General features: G+C 41.3%; 1 protein-coding gene across 1 annotated transcript; it reads right to left on the minus strand.

The window, feature by feature from the left end:
• Positions 1–399: 399 nt before the first annotated feature.
• On the minus strand, positions 400–12,511 carry ESD (esterase D). The gene is made up of 9 exons (XM_060233106.1): positions 12,295–12,511; positions 8,306–8,376; positions 7,483–7,571; positions 5,552–5,650; positions 3,961–4,085; positions 2,946–3,065; positions 2,169–2,267; positions 1,265–1,432; positions 400–633 (listed from the first exon to the last, which is right to left on the minus strand). The coding sequence occupies exons 2-9, from the start codon at positions 8,371–8,373 to the stop codon at positions 553–555; spliced, it is 849 nt and encodes a 282-aa protein (XP_060089089.1). The 5' UTR covers positions 8,374–8,376; positions 12,295–12,511; the 3' UTR covers positions 400–552.
• Between the last annotated feature and the right edge of the window lie 2 nt (positions 12,512–12,513).

The following is a 12,513-nucleotide window of genomic DNA, read 5'->3' on the forward strand; positions in this document are numbered from 1 at the left end:
CTTTATGCAGCTGATAAAGGAGACTACAATAGCTGGGTTGGATCTAGCACGCTATTTCTACAGATGCAAGGACTTCCACCTATGGATTGCCTGGGGAGGGATGTAGCTAACAGGAAGAGCACCTGCTTTGTGTGCAGATCCCCAGCATTTCCAGTTAAAAGGATCAGGTAGAAAGTAATGTGAAGGCCTCTAATGGAGACTCTGAAACACCTGCCAGTATGGATGGGCAATACTGACCCTGGTGGACCCCCATCTGCCACATCATTACTTGGCAGAAGCAGAGGAACTGTACCGGGATAGCTAAAACTGCCTGTCTTGCTGTTGGCTACAGTAGTGCTAGGCGGATTGTAACTTCACAGTGGTGTTCCCTACAGCATTTAAAATAATTCAAAATTCATCAAACTTTTAAAAAAATATTTATTCAAAGACCAGGGAGAAAATCAGGATCACATTTCAATGGGCATGAATGATGCAAATCATTCTGGCTGAAAATTTCCACTGATACTTTCCATTATCTTGTATGATCAAAGGTCACTCACTGCAGGGCTTCAGTCAAGCGTTGAGGTATTTCGCATGGTGTCTGATATGGTCGTTAATGAATGTTGTTATGAAGTAGTAACTGTGATCATAGCCCTAGGGAGAAGAAAAGATGGATCACTTTCAGGCAAGTTAGTCTAATCCGAATCCTTGGACAAGAAGAGATCTACTACACATTCTCCCCTAAGTATTTGGTGTTTTAGACAGAAGGAAAATCGAACTAGTTGCTGGGGCTTGGAAACAGGCAGAAAAGAGGGACCTGGGTGAAACAATCACTTTGGTCTCTGCACAAATTCATAGGTCTTTCACTATTGGCTCTGTCCCCAGCTTTGTAATCCATTTTTTATGTCATGAATTGGGGACCAAGGAAGCATGAATTTAGGGGGAGTTATTTGTGAGTTTCCTGCATTGTGGAGGGGTTTGGACTAGATGACCCTGGAGATCCCTTCCAACTCTATGATTCTATACTGGGTTTTGTTCTTGTTCAAGAAGGTAGGAAGTCTAAAGGAACTTTGGCATTCCACCTGAAACAAAGGAAGGGAATCTAAAGGGAACTTTGGCATTCCCCCTGCAAAATGTGGAGAAGTACAGGCTCCCACTGCAAAGCCAGCAGTGCATCTCCCCACAGAAGGAAATGTGACTTGACCACGTATGGAACTGGAAATGTAGGTCCAATGGTCTTCCAAGACCCACATGCCACTGAAATATAAAAGGAAGCTGGCCTTACCTGCTGCATTCTGAAGACCACGGGGACCTTACACTCTGTGCAGGCAGCAATGAAATTATCAGGCAGCAACTGCCCGGCTGAAAGGAACTGGTCATCTTTGCCTTGATCAATTAGAATATCCAGAGGGGAACCTTGGTAGGACTTTGCAATGTGCGTGGCATCATATGCCTGCAAAGGATAAAAGGACATTTACTTCTAAGAACAGTGACCAAGCAAGATCCTCAGAAAGGTGAAAATATTACTGTGACTCTAAAAAAAGCTATGTTTGAAGATCTGAGACTTAAACCCAATACTGACCTAGTATGCATTCAAGGGAAACATTCAATGTTGTAGTAAATCTGTCTTGAGACTCAACAAGGAAGGTGGAGTATAAATTAAGTAAAATAAATACACATACATATATATATGGGTGAAGACTTTTTTGTTTTATCTTATGTTCCCACAGTGATTCCACCTTCCTGCCCTATGTTTGAATTACTGTTTTATGTGATTTTAATATACTTTTGTTATGTAATCTACCTCATAATCTAACAAATTTAGTTCGAGTTTTAATTGTTTTTAATAATGTTTTGCTTTACCTGTTAATCATCTTAATAGTAGCACTGATTGGGCAGAATGGTGGCATACAAGTGTTCTTAACAATAATATTTTGAAGTGCACATAAATAAGCTGCCAAGGAAGTCATGTATCATGACGATAGAGAAGTGCTTCAGACACTCTGGTTGCTTGGCGACAGTGAAGTCCCCAAAAGCACAGAAGTGGATTCTAAACGCAGTGGCAACAGGATAAGAACCTTGGTGAGTGGGAAAGTTCCAAGAGACAAGTTGGCCTTTCCCATGAAAACGTATTTCTGCCCTTCTGTGCCAGGCTGTGTCACATCAAACCGACTCTGGCAAAACCCTACCTCCCATGCAGTAACATTTGATCCTAGGTATCCACTGAAAGCTTTCTTCCCCCAGGGGCACTGAACAGGGTTGCAGATTGGAGCAAACGCTGAAACGGACTGTTTGGAAACAGAAGATGAAAGTAAAGTTAATGCAAAAATCTGGATTTAGGTTTCCCCAGTTACTCTCATCAATGTCAGATATATGCAAAGTTGACATACAGACAAGGTTGCTTCAAAGCTGCCTTCCCTTGATGTATGAAAAGTTCATTTAAGACAGGATTGTAAGGGCCAAACTAGACATTTTTCCATGACCGCAGTTTAGGTCCTCCAGCCTGACTCTTGTATGCTTATAGACAGATGCCAGGAATCAGGTATTAGGATAAATGAAAAAATATATATCATTTGTCTTGGAAAGCTTTTTCACAGGATCCTTTCCTCCACATTTCCTGGTTAAGAGGAAGATGCTTTTCAAACAAATTATGAATATGATCTCTTTCAAGTCTATCTTTTTTTCTACTGCACCAAACAACCCCAGATCACCTTTTCCCTCCCATGATGTGTGTGTGTGGCGGGAGCAGCATACACAGACAGATAAGAATCAAATCATTTCAGATTTTTTGCTGTGCTGTACTATCAACATTTTAAGCTGTCAAAAATATTACTCTTACATCTGCTGTGCACATGCTGATAAAACATGTAATAAAAGGGATTCATTTGTCTACGGAATGTTTCCCCACCCTTGCATTGTCATTTAATTTGCCAATATTATTTGACGTTTAAGCTTCAGAATCTTACTTTATATTTTCCAGGGTTCTTCAAAGCAAGGATGAGAGCTCCATGACCTCCCATTGAATGTCCTGAAATAGACATTCTCTCAGAGTCAACCGGAAAATTGGCATTTATCAGATTAGGCAGCTGGAAAACATTTGTAGGGGGAAAAAAGGAAACTTCAGGCTATTCACATTTTCACTGAGGGAAAAAAGACATACTGAGTCTCAAAATAGATGAATGATTCTCACTATGAAGGACATACTGCAGTCAAATTATCTTTGTTCTACCAGCTACTGCTAAAGAAGCCCCATCATTTCTTCCTGACTTGTGGAGACTCATAGTAATTCTGCAAGGGCTCCTGCAGTACTTGTGGCCTTTGGGATGTAAAGACTTTTGCATATTTAGACTACATGTATTGTCCTTATCCATCTGCTTCTGGGAAAAGGGTCAAAACATTCAGCTAAATGAGAAGAACTGCTAAAGAATCATGGGGTGCCATACCCTCATAAATTCATGTAAACAAAAGGAGTGAAGAACAGACAGAGATAAACTTACAAGGAGAGAAGAAGAGTAGGTTTTTATAACTGGCTTTTCTCTACCTTGAGGAGTCTCAGAATGGCTTACAATCCCATTCTCTTCCTCCTCCCAGAACAGTCACCTGTTGTGAGGTAGGGGGGCTGGGAGAGTTCTGAAAGAACTGTGGATGGCTCAAAGTCACCCAGCAGGCTTCAGGTGGAAGAGGACTGGGGAATTAAACTCGGTTCTCCAGATTAGAGTCTGCTGCTCTTAAACATTACACCACACTGGCTCTCAAAGAGACCAAAATAGATCCTTTGTCCGTGTCAGAATTTCTAAACTCTGGGCAGGAATAAAACCACAGGAAGCCTAATCATCAGAACTACTTTGAAAGAAGAAGAAGAAAAAACGAAAGTCTGGGCATCCCCATCTGACACTGAATTCTATATAGTTACAAAACTGAAGGCAATTGTACACTCCCACTGAACATTGGGGTACTTTGCCCAAGCTGAGGAATAAGCACCTCATCCTTTATGTAAGAATACATCCGATAATTGGTTTTCCATGGTTCTTCAGTGGCATCCACATAAAAGCCAGCACCAGTGCCAAAATCCCAGCTCTCGTCTTCGCCTTTAATACTGCATCCACCTGCAATGGAAAGAAATTCTTCATTCAGAATCATCTCTGCCCAGAGTACTTGTGAAAGAACCACGACCACTCACAGTCCCCCCACCCCATGCCTGTGAGGAGAGACATGGGAGAAAGAAAATAGCAAGTGTTCTTTTCTTTTTTTTAAAAAAAGACTTCCTCTGAAAAGTCTTTGTTGGGCAAAGTCTTCTCAGTGAATGGGAAAGATCTTTTAAAAGGCTGGCCCAGCATAAAAATCTGCCAGGAAATCAGGAAACATCTGGGCAGAAAAAAAATCTTCCTGGCACTGGGGAAAACATACAAAACAAGGGTGGGTAACTCAAGGTGGGTGTTGCTACCAGGACTCTTGAACTGTTAGAAAAGGCAGAAAGTCAGTGCTTGTTCTGTCCCTCTCAGCAGGCAAAGGAAGTAATTAGAGAACCTGCATCTACTCTAGCTTCACCAGTCATGCAGGAGTTAGCGATGCGCAAGAGAAAATGGGGGTCAGCAAGATTTTTAGTACAATTCTACACACACGTGCCCCAGTCTAAGCCCATTATTTCAATGCATTTAGATTGGAATAAATCTGTAGAGGATTCCACTATTAGTCTAGTTGCTTTTGGAAAGCATAAACTTAAGTCCTATCCCATGCAAACCTTTTTTAATATCTATCTGTACTTTTCCAAACCTGCAGTGTACATTTTATTTGAGCTTCTAGGATTGTAGTTTTAAATAGTCTCTAAGCTTCCCAAAGAGAATTGACATTCCCTACTTTTCCTTTCAGTTTCTTCTTCATAAGCCCCCTCACTTGAGAGAAGTTACCCCTTGTAAAGTTAAAAGTGGTTATGTTGGTCTTTTGGGGCAACTCCCTATTTACATAAATGCTGAATGTAATAACACTGTGGTCACAGTCTTGATCAGAAGTGTCAAATTCATTTGTTACGAGGCCTGGATCTGATACAAATGTCACTTTGTTGGGCCAGGCCATGCGTGTCATCAAATGTAAAACCAGCAACCAGAGAAACAAACTTTATAAAGATGATTTCAGAAGTCAAATGGCAATAGCAGGTGAATGACAACAGCAGGGTTGATTGGATTAGGTGTGATATGTAGAAGGGGAATAGGCGTGGAGATACCAGCATTGGTAATGAGACAGGACAAATTTAACTCACCCTGTAGCTGACTATTACCTTAACCAATAAACTTTTAAAACTAGCATTAAGATATTGTAGTTTTCTTTTCCAGCACAGTACTTCTATGCAGCATGCCGGCACACTGAATATGAATCACACAACCACTCTAGATTTATATACCAGCTGTGCAGTGCAATCCTAAATAGAGTTACACCCTAATGCACCCACTGACTTCTAAGGAGTTTAAGAGGCCTAATTCTGGATTAGGGTGGCACTAGTGGTTTACTGACAAAGCAAAGAGCTACAAGTAATCAATGACAGTATCAATTTGATGCTCACTGGCACATCACTTACGTGGGCTGGTATCCGGAGCAACCACAACAAGGCCGTGTTCAGCTGCAGCTTGATGGAAGGCTGCTTTTGTGATGAAATTTTGTTCTGTGCATGTTAAGCCTGGAACAACAGGAGGATATTATAATACTAATACTGTTGTGATTCAGCTTTCCAACTTGGAACCTATGCTGTGAGCATTAATGCATCTCCAACATCATGACTTCAATCCTGCCTAAAAGTTCCCTCCGCAGAAGCAGCTCCCTGCTTCCGCTGCAGTCCAAAATGCCCCATCCCAAACAAGCTGCTCCTGGGGGACTGGGGATGCCCAACAATGGCTTTGGGGGGGGGGGGGAGAGAGAATTGGATGCCGGTGAAAATCCAATGCCCCCTTAGCACAAGCAGACATTTTAGGTGAGATACAAGGAGTTCCCAGCTTGCGTCTGGTAAAACCCTTTGGCCCAGTTTTTTAAAAATTAATTTATTTGAAAAAGACTGCAGATTAACATACCTAAAAATCCAAATGTTCCATTTCTTGAACACAAATATAAACCCAGTATGAAAGCTATTTCAGTTAACAAAACTCTACATTCAAAACATTTCAAAGTTACTCTATCTTAGCTTGGAAACTGCAAAACATTTAGAAGCTGTTATTTTGCTATCCATTATCTAACACAATGTGTGAAATTGTGAGAGATGAGGAATGTTGGGGGCGTTATCTGAGAGCCAGCATGGTGTACTGGTTAGAATGTTGGACTAGCATCTGGAAGACCCAGGTTTAAACCACTACTCTACCTAGGTTTGCCGGGTGCAGGTTGGGAAATACCTTGGGATTTGGGGGATGGAGTCTAAGGAGGGTGGGATTTGGGCAGGGCCCTCAGCAGGGTACAATGTCATAGAGTTCACCTTCCAAAGCCAACATTTTTTCCAGGTGTGTCGCCTGGAGATCAGCTGCAATGACACCTGGAGATTGGCAACCCTAACTCCACCATGATAACTTGTTGAATGATACTGGGTTTGTCACATGCACTCAACCTAAACTACCTCACAGGGTTGTTGCAGCAATAAAATGGAGAAGGGGAGAACACTGTAAGCCAGTTGGGGTTCCACTGGGGAGAAAAGTGGGATATATACTTTATAAAGTAAAATAAACTCAAATTTTAAGATATGTGAGGGCATATAAGGGATAATTATTAACAGCAACCAACACTTTAAAAGGATTAAATCTTAACTCAGTTACATGGACAGTTTCATACATTTAGCAGCTAGCAGTCAAAGTGATAGTTGGAAGGAGCTATATTTGGCTAAAATTTGTTTCAACAAGACCTTGAAAGTTTAAAAACAGCACTTAAGCTTACACTCTGAAAGAACAGTGAGTTAAATCACAATTGTAAATCATAAGCAAAAGTTTCCAGTAGTGGTGGGGGTGGGGAAGACACTGATCCACAATGCACTTTTAGTAAAAACTGTTCTATATATTCCAAAAACAACCTGTTATTCCAAAACATTGCATTTTATACTCTGTGTGGGAGTCAATATGACCCCATATACCAAGGTCTACGGCAGGGGTGGCCAACAGTAGCTCTCCAGATGTTTTTTGCCTACAGTTCCCATCAGCCCCAGCCATTGGCCATGCTGGCTGGGGCTGAGGGGAGTTGTAGGCAAAAAAAAACATCTGGAGAGCTACCGTTAGCCACCCCTGGTCTATGGGATTTTGATTTCTGCATTCATTGAGGGGAGGGTTCTATCATATTTCTGCACTTCTGGTTTCTAACATTTTTTTAAAAAATGCACAGAAAATGAATCAGCTGACATCATTTATCCTTGAGTAATATATGAGAAATGAAATGGTACAGGCACATTTAAAAATTTCATTGTTCCCAGCATTAGTTTCAACAACTATTGGTGAAATCTTTTTCAAAAAGCTACTTCAAAAGCTACTTCAAAATATTTACCTGAGAGCCAATACAGCACAGGACATTTCTCAGTTTTTGCCTTTGGGGGTAGATAAATCCCAAACTTCATTTTACATTTCAGCACAGCACTGCAACAATAAAATGCAATAATCATACATCAGTATGAAACACAAATTATACTTTTAATAATCTACCCAGGTTAAATTACCAGAAATGAATGCTTAAAGCAAACACTTCGAATACAAAGGTTTTATCTCTCCACTGTCCTGACACATCCTAAGACCCAGAAGGCAGGAATTGTCTTAAATCACAGCATTCCATTTGCAGAAATTATCTGCTGAATCCAAGCAATAATTCATCCAGCATCAAACTTCTGAACTACAGCCAACAAATTTCTGAAAATTATTTCTATTAAGATAAACATTATTCTTTAAATAAAGCATTATCTCATCTCAAAATGTGTAAACTATAGATCAGAGCCAAAATAGCAGTTCCATGAATGCAAGGATACCTGCTTATGGAGTATGATTTTCCCACTTTCCCCTTCCCATTGAAGCCCTAAATCCTGTATCTGGGGAAGAGGAGATCCCTTCAGTACCAGAAACCGGATGTCAAGGGGGGGAATGTCAGGTTGCCATAGCAGCAGGGCTTTTTTATAGGGAAAGCCTAGCAGGAACTCATTTGCATATTAGGCCACACCCCCTGATGCCAACCAGCTGGAACTGTGTTTCTGTGGTTCCTGCTAAAAAAAAAAGCCCTACACAGGATTGACTAAGTGGGACAAGAATGCTCCCTGCACCTGTGGAAATGCTGATCTAGATCCAAATTTCTGTTATAATCAGATTACTTTCATAGTATTTACCTGTCATGTTCAAACACCTTCTGAAAACCCTCAAAACATTTATTGCTAGAAACTTCTTTCAAAGCCATGATCTGTGGTGAAAACGATGACAAAAAGAAAATTAGTTCTCACAAGCTAATTTTGTCTTTCAATGAGTTTATAGTGCACACATTACTATGCTTTCTTTTTCAAATACTATGGACAAGCAGACCCCCATGATAGTTATGCCTCTGTTACCTAGAAAGATGGGCAATATTTCAAAGAATACAGTTGTTTTTCAAACTGTGTATAAGCCATTGTGTATGAGCAAAACATGCACTAGAGTATCTAATACCACTGGATGTGATTAGAAAGCAACTTTTGATGGTGTTACCTCACATCCAGTGATATTAGATACCCTGCACCAGAGAACCATAAAGATGAATATTCTGATGTGTGTGTGAAGTTTTCAGGATAATCCAACTATGCCTTTCTTTATATAATTTTAAGTAACCACACATCACATAAGAAGCAACACCTGACCTATTATCATTTTTATTCCTGGATGTATTGTCTTTGTTCCATTTTATATATTGACCACTAAGAAAGGCCCTTAGGGGCCAAAACATGTATGGGTATCTCTGCTATCTGGCATTACATTTTATGACATGTGTGGCCCGCCCCGACAAGGTCTCATTTATGTCAGATCCAGCTCCCATAACAAATGAGTTTGACACTCCTGGTCTACACTCAAAGAGGAAAATGGTCTGCGAGAGTAATCAAAAAGGCACCAACAGTTGGAAACCTACATCTTGAGGCTGAAAGTGATCCAGACGACATCACAACATCTGCAACAAAAAGTGAATTAAAGCTTCTGATTGCTCAAATCTCTGGTTATTGACTGAGACACTACCAAAAATCTTCTCCATCCCTTCTTGTCAGTCTCCACTCTCATCCTTAGCTCTAAAAAGAAGGGGGCTAAGGTTGCCCTTTCCCTTCTACCATGCCAAGGTTTGAACTGTTAGCAGCTAAAACTGCTAATGCTGATATAGGCTACAATCTGATCCTTTCTACGGGAGAGGGTCAGGGGCCCTCCTACCAGGGACCTCCTACCAGGGACTCAATAATCAAAAGGTAAAGAAGAGACTTCAGACTTACTAATTTGTTCTTCTTTCATTTCAGATTCTTTTGTTTTCTTTTTTGAGCAAGCCAATCTGAAAAGTTTAGTTAGAATCATAGAGTTGGAAGAGACCTCCAGGGTCACCTAGTCCAACCCCCTGCACAATGCAGGAAACTCACAAACACCTCCCCCTAAATTCACAGGATCTCATTGCTGTCAGACGGCCATCTAGCCTCAGTTTAAAAACCTCCAAGGAAGGAGAGCCCACCACTTCCCAAGGAAGCCTGTTCCACTGAAGAACCTCTCTAATGGTCAGGAAGTTCTTCCTAATGTTGAGCGGGAAACTCTTTTGGTTTAATTTCAACCCATTGGTTCTGGTTCTACCTTCTGGGGCTACAGGAAACAGAATGTTAAATCAGGATTTGGGAGGTCTGGGTTAAAATCCCTGCTTGTCGATGAAGCTCACTGGTGCCCTGCTCTCTCTCAGCCTAACCTACCTCATAACAGTATTGCAAGCATAAAATATAGACAAAGGAAACATGTATGCCTAGATTAGGAGTTTCAAAATAATTTGTTATGAGGGCCGGATCTGACATAAATGAGACCTTGCTGGGCTGGGCCATGTGTGTCACAAAAAGGTAATGTCAGGTAGCAGAGGTATAAACTTTATAAAGGACACAGACAAAACAAAGATTTTTTTTAAACTTAAAATAAAATATGCGTAAACATCACCACTTGACAGTTGCTTCCTTTCTATTTCACCTGCGCAATCCAGGCTCTCTCAAATGCACAGCAGAGCTACTGAGCCAAGCCTCTCTTCCTTCTATTGGCTGAGGCTCCTTCCCCTCCTGGTCCTCTGGGGAAGGAAGGAAAGAGCCAGAGATTCCTTTGAAGCAAGCAATCTACCCCCTTCTTTCACCAAGGGAGGAGCCTCAGCCAAGGGAGGAGAAAATAGAGGCATTGCTCTGTAGCTCCTGTGCAACTGAGCAAGCCTGGCAAAGTGTCAACGGGCCTTGCCATTTTTCTGTGCCTGTACACTGAATGAGGAAGGATGCACTTTGCTTGCTGCACCTTAGCTGTGCTCTGTCCTTTGCAACAAATACATGCATTCATTTCAGCCCTGCAGAAGGGAGTACACTGGTACCTCAAGGTCATGTTTATCTCTTCTCAGAGACAGCTCAGCTGCATAGTGTCTAGTGAGAACAAGATGTTGGTGGGAACCAATTTGTATTGCTTTTACATGGGCTTTTTGCACTGAGAATTTGGCGGGCCAGGACTGGTCACCCCAAAGGTGAGCGAGTTCTAACACAGACTTGTATCACTACTGTTCTATCAATAAAGCCAGCTTTCTGACCACACTGGAAGCCTTCTTTAATTGAGGATAATCCCAGGGATGACACAAAGCAAACTGTGATGCAGAAGGAAGCAAGAGAGAGGGAGAAGGAAGTAGATGACAGCCAGTTGCTTGGGGGCCTGATAGAAGCCTTCCGAGGGCCTGATTCACCCCAAGGGCTGCCATGTTTGACACACCTGCCCCAGACAGACAGACAGACAGCAATTGCAATTCATGGATAGATACACATTTGCCAAAGTGCTAGAAACAGGATGACCAGAGGCAATGGAATGCAAGACTCCAGTACCTTTAGTAATTAGGCTGAAGAGGTGATTTTAGGAAGATGCACTTTTTCATGCAGAAATTTTTAAAAAGCGATGCCCAAACTTCTTCTATTCTTTACATTCAGTTACCTTTAGGATCATAGCAGACACTTGGGAAATCCCTTAATATGTCACCCATTTAAGCCGGGTAGATAATCACTTTGTAAACAACACTGATCTCTAAATTTCTGGTGTAGCTTTGGATGGTTTTGTGACTCAAGAGTTTGTCCTTGAAAATTATTTTCACTTGAGCAGTTCACTCCTGGGACAAAAGGCCACTACATGGACAAAGCTGTACCCAAAATCCCAAAAAAACAGCAAGGATGGAAACTGCATAGTATCAGAGCAGTTGTTCTAACAGAACACTGAAGTGGAAAACTCAATTCTAGCTGTGGGTGGATGAAAAAGACATGGAAAGGCATAGCTGGCCAAGGAGACAAGATCCCAAACCTGTTAGGGGGGCCAGTCTCACTTCTAACACTAGCGCATGGCTGTATTTTTTTAAAAAAAAAATCAGAACAAGAACTACTACCACAAGAAGATGCACTGTCAAAAATTGTCACCACGAAAGAATGAAAATTCAAACAAAACAAGATATCAAATTGCATTTTGATTGCTTACCCCTAAAACACATTCTACAGATTATAAGGAATGTTGTGGTTTGAAGGGGCAGTTCAGATAGAAAGAAGGAAAATCAGATGACTGGGTTGACAGCTTAGGTTTTGTATAAATTGTAAAGGAAGAGCAGTTTCTGACATTCTTCGGCTGAAGGGGAAAAGTGATTGATTGAAACGGGAGAAACAATCAGTTAAAAATGTTTAAAAAGAAACCAAAAGGCCAAGATGACCTGAGACAGTTTCTGAACACGGTGAATGCTGGGAGAACTACTTAAGATTACAAATTCCTTGTTGGATACAGTTGATATACAAGATATCCAGGCAGTTGTCAGAGCCTGGAATTTCTGGCCCAGAGGCAGGACTTTTAGCAGCGATGACATTATTGCTAGATTGGTCACAAGCAACTGAAACGCTACACTTATATGTTGGACTTAAAAGATTACCATTCGATGCCCGTTTCCTTTATTGTCACTACTTTGTTCTGTAACCTTCGATGGCAACAATGTGTACATAGAATGTATTCCTGGAAAGAGATTACTGATGTTCTACAGTTCAGTAACAACAAGAAAAGCCCTATCAGGATCCAGTCTTCTTGAGAATGCCTAAAAAATTAAAATCAAAATGATTTCCACACCTACCTCTTCAGTTAGTTTTTATCCCTAATACGGTTCTGAAAACATCAGCCCAGCACGACGCAGCGGGCAGGGGGGGAAGGGTGTCCTGATCACATGGCCTTCCCCGAAGTCTTCTTCGTGACTTCTGATAGGCTCTCCTACCTCACCCCTTTCTCTGGGTTCATGGGAGTTGTAGTAACAGCGTCCATAATTTGCCATGCTTTGTAATTACAAGAGAACCCC

This window comes from Heteronotia binoei, chromosome 1 (genome assembly GCF_032191835.1).
Source record: "Heteronotia binoei isolate CCM8104 ecotype False Entrance Well chromosome 1, APGP_CSIRO_Hbin_v1, whole genome shotgun sequence".
Taxonomy (NCBI): domain Eukaryota; kingdom Metazoa; phylum Chordata; class Lepidosauria; order Squamata; family Gekkonidae; genus Heteronotia; species Heteronotia binoei.

What these genes read in the sequence shown, in the direction of transcription:
- ESD (XM_060233106.1), bottom strand. Translation starts at nt 8,373, where the DNA reads ATGGCTTTGAAAGAAGTTTCTAGCAATAAATGTTTTGAGGGTTTTCAG. An exon ending in CAAATGTTACTGCATGGGAG is followed by an intron (nt 1,433 to 2,168) that starts GTAGGGTTTTGC and finishes TATCCTTTGCAG; the next exon opens with GCATATGATGCCACGCACAT. An exon ending in TGGTCTTCAGAATGCAGCAG is followed by an intron (nt 634 to 1,264) that starts GTAAGGCCAGCT and finishes TCTTCTCCCTAG; the next exon opens with GGCTATGATCACAGTTACTA.